General features: G+C 37.2%; 1 protein-coding gene across 1 annotated transcript; it reads right to left on the bottom strand.

The window, feature by feature from the left end:
• Positions 1-649: 649 nt before the first annotated feature.
• Positions 650-4330, bottom strand: edn2 (endothelin 2). Its single transcript, XM_053638822.1, has 5 exons — positions 3885-4330; positions 3181-3334; positions 2901-3014; positions 2276-2368; positions 650-2174 (listed from the first exon to the last, which is right to left on the bottom strand). The coding sequence occupies exons 1-5, from the start codon at positions 3946-3948 to the stop codon at positions 2093-2095; spliced, it is 507 nt and encodes a 168-aa protein (XP_053494797.1). The 5' UTR covers positions 3949-4330; the 3' UTR covers positions 650-2092.
• Positions 4331-7090: the final 2760 nt, after the last annotated feature.

The raw sequence follows: 7090 nt of genomic DNA on the forward strand, positions 1-7090 counted from the left end.
AATTTGTCCATTGGTTGCTGTCTGTGGCAGGTTTCCACCATGCCCACCATGAGTGCAGTATCTGATCACTTTCAGTGTGCCTGATACTTTCAACAACGGCAGAAAGTTTGGTATCATCATTCTGAGTGAGCTTGGGGCTACTCCTCTCTCTGTTCTGTGATGTGTCTTTTTGTTCACTTTGTGTTGTGCTTATGCACCTCTGTGGATCCATGGTACGGCATTCAGAGCAGTGATGCCCAGTGGTGCCGTTGCCATATGGACTGTGTGAGCTGTACCAGTACAGGCCTTCAGTGGCACTATGCCTATGCCACTGAAATTAATTAAATTTTTTTATCACCAATTTTGTGTTTCATGCAAATTTTATTTTTTTTGCAACGCAACCTTGAGTGGTAGAAATGTGCCATATTAATTAAACTTCTTCTTCTTCTTCTTCTTCTTCTTCTTACTATTATTATTATTATTATTATTATTATTATTATTATTATTATTATTATTATTGTTGTTGTTGTTGTTATTGTTGTGGTTGTGGTTGTTTATCTGTTTATGGGTTAATTAATTATGTCCTGTAACTTATATTGCAGTGAAAATGCTTTATCTAAGTTTGCTATATCCTTAACCAAAATAAACACAAAAGATGCAACAGAACAAATTTCAGTTCCAATAATTTATTTGAGATAAAACCTGTCTGAAAATGAGGTACAAAATATAAATAAGTGAGCTCAATAAATTAAATAAATAACATTTTTTTAAAGCATGCTACTTTACAACATGATATAGGCCCTGCAGGCTGTGAAACTAAACATTCAAGTATCTGTGGTCAAGCTGAAGGCTGAAAATGGCCTTTCCCTTGATATCAGAGAAGAAACAGTAGTTGTTGACATAGCACTGAGTTGTTCTGCATGCCAAACACATGCAGAAGACAAACATCAAGCTATAAGCAGTAGATAAAAGGCCTCCCATTAAACACATTCCACTGGAACCCAGTGCTTGTTTCTTATAATGGGAAATTACAAGGACATTAGCTGGCTTGTTCTATTGCAGGAAAAAACAATTACTGCAATTTGTTGGCAAGCTCCAAGCCATTGAAACTCGTTTGCACATGTAACTGAAAACACGCAACAGTAACTATGTTAATAATATTTCTGCGTTCACAAAGAGGCCAAGAAAAAAAAACTCCCTCATGAGCCCTGGGTGGTTGATCCATTTCATAAAACAGCTTATATGTGTCCCAAAGAATCCACTGGCAAACTAAGATAAGACAGCATAGCAACCTTTGGTCATTGTTATCATAGAGTAGAAACAAAAGCATAAACTCAGTGTTTATGATGTCTTCCTCCATAATTCCAGCAACAGAGTGCATAGAGGTAGCATTTTCAAGAGAAATTAAATAATATGAAACTCTGATACAGAGAAGTGCATCTGAAATGAAGAGAAGAACAGAATGTACTAAAAGGAGAGGATAAAAAGACCTTAGTATACAGACACATCACTGTTATATTTAACAGTATTGCAGTATTGAACTTTTTTGCACAAATAAGTGCCTCATTTGTAAGGCTAGGATTTACAGTTTTCATTTGTTAGTACTAAACTATCAAACATGACTCCCACATGGCTTTGTTTTTTTTTTTTTTTTTTTTTTTTGTTGTTTTGTTTTGTTTTTTTGCGGTTTGGCTTAACATTCCTTGCTTTGGAAAGGCCACCATTTCACAGGTGTTGAAGGTGCTCCATTCCTCCATTTGTAAAACAACACAAGGCACACTTCTATTCAAATAGGCATTTTCAGACATTCCACTGCTTCTCTGATCCGTGACGTTTCTGTGTATTAATTGCAGCCCTGAATGCCTTAAGTCTTTTCCTTTTAACACTGTCAGTATATTTAATAGATGTATTTTTTTTTTTCCCCCATGAGCATTCTTAGGACTTCCATTGTCTTCTGAGAGAACTTTCTCTCAATTGTCCTTCCAGTCATAGCCCAGTTTTGAGCAGAAGAGATCCTCTCAAGGGCATCAGTTTCTTACCAAGGAATGACATCTCTTCCTGGGAAGATTTTGATCCTTTGTTTCTTATCGCTCTGCATCTTTCTCTGGCTGGCTCAAGATTTGTTGGTCTTGATCAGTTTTTTTCTTAAGACAGAAGAATGCTCGGCTGCGAGGAGATTCGCCTTGGCAACTTGCCTACAAATGGAAAAAAGCAAACACCTTGTTAACACCCTTTGCCACAACAAATATATATGCATATGTTTGTAAAAATTTGTCAGTTCATGAATGTTTCTTACCTGAAATATGTGAGGAGATCTTTGTCAGTTTTATCCACATCGCCCACATCAGGATCAAGTGGACTCACAATCACTAGGCTTGGGTCCATTGAGCTGTAACCAAAAGTATAAGTGCCGGGTTAAATAATGTACATATTGCAAAAGTCACATGGTGAAGCATTACAATATAATTAGTTCTAGATTACTGAGTAATAAACATTCTCCATCTCCTCCTTTTTACCCTACAGCAAACAATGTAAAGCATGTCAGTAAAGATCTGTACAGACGTCAGTGTCAAAGGGTGGAGGCACAGCTTCGGTGTTAACTAACTGAGCGACTTGAAAAATTCTTAACAACCTAGCATGATAAAAAACAGAGGTTCTAAAAATAACCTCATGACTCAGGGACCTGCATGACTCATTATAAATCAAGCCAGTGTAGGTTAGTCCCAGTCAAGTAAACAGCTGCACGTTATTAGCGCACATCTTAATCCTTTAACTACAGTTTACCCTGATCTGTTCAGGTTCTGTATGATTGCCATTGGTATGCACAACAGAAAAGATGAGAGTCGTCTATCTCCTTTGATCTGGAGTCTATTTTTTTCACAGTTGATTTACACAAGAGACAAGGATTATACTATGCTCACCTGGTGTGGCAGAAAGTGGAACAGGTAGGATCGTTGGGGTTGGCACATTCGCAACGCCCGGTGGAGCGCCGCCGACGAGACAGAGGACTTCCGAGGCCATACGGGGTGATCTTACTGTGTGGAAAAGCATCATCGAAATAAAGATATGAACTTTCAGATATAGTACAGATCTCTATTTGCATATTAAATCCCACTGATGCACAGCATAATGCTGAAATTACAGCATCCAGCTGGGTTTATATGTGAATTTGGGCTGTGTGTTAATCTCAGAGTAACCTACCTAGGTGTGTTGACCCAGATTATGTCCAAGTGGCAAAAGTAGATGCATTCCTTATCCATCCAGTTACTGCAGGAGCAGCGTTTGGTTCGAACCCTTGCGGCTGTAGAAGAAAAGCTCTGGGTTTCTGATGTTTGGAAGAGGGGTAGTCCAAATCCTAGAAACCGAGCACATAAAGAGCACATTGATTTAAAATATAGATATTTACCAGGGCTCTGTTAATTAACTATACAGAAATGAACAGCTCAGCATTATTGTTCTGTCTTAGACATATTAAAAACAAATATCTATAAACTCTCAATCAAACTTGAACAGTGTAAATATGCCATGCCCAATACAATGGTATCCATTTAGATATGGAACACTTATCACTTAAGATACAAAGGCAGTTAGATGATAACCTTCTTGTCTCCAGTGTGGGTTATTGGGTTATAAGGAAAGTTCAATTCCACGTAGTATGTGTGTTATTTCTCATTACTACAATAATACTGGCACCTAAACAATGAAACTTCAGCTATTTTCACCCATTAAATGTTGCGGTCATGCTGTACAGTACAATTTCCAAAAGTAGTTCTAGTATCTTGAAACATCATATGTTAATATATTTATACTTTGCGAAAATATTAAATGCATGCCTTGTCAGTGTAGTGCACACAAGTTTGCATCCTCCACAACAGCATAACAACAACTGAAAGGTACTGACTTACCTTCTTCAACAAACACACAGAATGTGGCAGAGATCAGCAGAATGGTGTGCAGAGAGAGATCCATTGTAAAGACTAAAACACGCTTTTAATATCCACAGAAAGCAACGTCCACACGTTTACTGTGTGCCAAGTTCTTAGTGCTCTTGCTAGAGGCAATGACAGGTGCTCATGTGCAGCTCAGACTCTCGGCCTTCCTTTTATAACCCAGTAAATGCCACACCTCCATGTTACTGTGTCATCTCTTTCCAACACATGGAACGCTGCTGTTACACAATGAGTCGCCTCCTCACATTCTCAAGGGGATCATCAGTTGGGCATGGAAAACTGGATAGAAAAAAAACAGAGAAGAAAAAGAAAATTAAGGAGTGGAGAAGCCGAGATGGTCCCTCTTTGACTATTGTCAGTGTCAGGGTGTGAAATGAAACCTTTCCTGCCTTTTTACCTCAGGGACTCTCCATTATTATGTGTGTGTGTGTGGGGGGGGGGGGGATATATATACAGTGTATATATACACAGTAATATGATTATACTGTACAAGTATAATGCAATACAAAACATACAGTATACAGGACAGTGTAACAGAGAAATATTTACTTCTGTTAAAACCATATACATATACTCAGTGCTATTACCAGAATTCTTATATAACCACATTGTACAGTTCAATGTACAGTATATATATATATAAGGAACACATATAATGCATTAGCTTCAGTCATGCCACATAACTGGAGATCTGTTATGTAGAAAGTATTAATAATAATATTATTAGTTGTGTAAATATGCGAGGAACACTTTATACAAACTGTCTTAGCAGACATGACTAACTTCATATCACATCTTATTAGTCTTAAATATCCATGTTAGGGTAAAGTGAGTGCAGTTGATTGAAAACAAATTACTTTTTTTTATTAGTAATTAGTGATCGTTAAAATTCTACTTCATAATTTGGAGCACATGATAAAGTATTAGTGACTTCGTCAGGTTTTAAAGTCATAAACTGTACCCAATGGAAGCTAGAACCTAAAGATCAAACATGGAGAATTAAGTATAATAAGTTATTCATCCATGCTCAATAATTTGTTTAACAAGGATTTAATAAAGATTTTACTGTGCATCATCAAAACTAATAGTGCAATTATTAGTCATTTTCACACATTTTATTCTTCTTTTACCTTTATTTATTCTGACTGCTTTGTTGAGCTCTGTATCTTTCACTTGTCTTTTATCCTGTATAAACTGTGGTGTGACAAAATCTAAATCTAATTTAATACTTTTACACAATGTTAGAATTGAATGAAAACTTCAAGCTATTCCCGAGGTGCCTGTCATCTCATTTCATTTTTACTTCCGCCACAGTTAATGCAAATCATCTGGGTCCTCCATTACTGCAAGTCTTCACACTATCAGGTCTTGAAACTAAGCCATAATGAATGGAATTCAGCAATGGATATCTGATAATAAATGGCACTGACTAAAGTATGCAAATATTTAAATGTGAACAAAGATATTTGCGGAAATGATTGCAGGTATATTTTGCATGATGAATTTTTGGAAACCTATAATGGAATTACCCTCTTGGAATGACACTTCCTTACATTATCTTTTCTCCAGTGTACACACAGTGTACTCTTTTGTCTTTTATGATGCAATACTTACAGCATGAAGGTTTGGAAAAACAAAATAAAACACAGAGAATGAATTTGCAAATTATATTTTTCTATTATATTATAATCATCTGATGAATGCCAGGATTACTAAAACGATTGCATAAGAGTTGCTGAGGGATGAAAAACAATGTCCTTTTTGTAACAAAAGGGGGCAGAAAATACCTCTGAGGAACATACAGTCTTTGCAAGGGCAGGAAATGCCAGAGCAACAGCACCATCCATTAAACAATGGCATCTCCGAAGCTATTTGTCACATTAAAAATGGATAAACAAAAAACGGGCAAAGCTTAAGCAAATATTTTTCTGGTGCCACAATACAGGCCGACTATAAACACTGGCACTCTTTTGTCTGGAGACATCTAGAATTCCAGATATGGCATTATAGTTGCATACATACATACACACATACATACAGTGCCCTCCACTAATATTGGCACCCTTGGTAAATATGAGCAAAGAAGGCTGTGAAAAATTCTCTTCATTGTTTAACCTTTTGATCTTTTGTTAAACAATTCACAAAATTACTCTACTCTCATGGATATCAAACAATTACAAACAAATCACAGGTTTATCCAAAAAAATACATTTGTTAAATATGGGTGTGCGACAATTATTGTCACCCTTTTAGTCAATACTTTGTGCTACCTCCCTTTGCCAAGATAAGATGAGGTTGGAGAATATATGGCAATGGATCTGAGACCATTCCTCCATACAGAATCTCTAAAGAGCCTTCAAATCTCGAGGCCCACGCCTGTGGACTCTCCTCTTCAGTTCACCCCACAGATTTTCTATGTGGTTCAAGTCAGGGGACTGGGATGACCATGGCAGGACCTTGATTTGTGGTCAGTAAACCATTTTTGTGTTGATTTTGATATATGTTTTGGATCATTGTCCTGCTGGAAGATCCAACCATGGCCCATTTTAAGCTTTCTGACAGAGGCAGTCAGGTTTTCATTTAATATCTGTTGATATTTGATAGAGTCCATGATGCCATGTATCCTAACAAAATGTCCAGGTCCTCTGGCAACAAAACAGCCCCAAAGTATTAAAGAGCCACCACCATATTTAACCATGGGCATGAGGTATTTTTCATATGGCTACCTCTCTGTGTGCGCCAAAACCACCTCTGGTGTTTAATACCAAAAAGCTCTATTTTGGTTTCATCTGACCATAGAATCCAATCCCATTTGAAGTTCCAGTAGTGTCTGGCAAACTGAAGATGCTTGAGTTTGTTTTTGGGTGAGAGTAGAGGCTTTTTTCTTGAAACCCTTCCAATCAACTTGTGGTGATGTAGGTGACTTCAGATTGTAGTTTTGCAGACTTTCTGACCCCAAGATACAACTAACTTCTCCAATTCTCAAGCTGTGATCCTTGGAGATGTTTTGACCACTTGAACTATCCTCTTCACAGTGCGTTGAGACAATATAGATAGACACATGTCCAATTCCAGGTTGATTCATAACATTTCCAGTTGACTGGAACTTTTTCGATGCTTGTGCTATTTTCTTATAGTCACTTCCCATTTTTTGAAGCTCA

The sequence above is a fragment of the Ictalurus furcatus genome, chromosome 12, assembly GCF_023375685.1.
Source record: "Ictalurus furcatus strain D&B chromosome 12, Billie_1.0, whole genome shotgun sequence".
Lineage (NCBI taxonomy): Eukaryota > Metazoa > Chordata > Actinopteri > Siluriformes > Ictaluridae > Ictalurus > Ictalurus furcatus.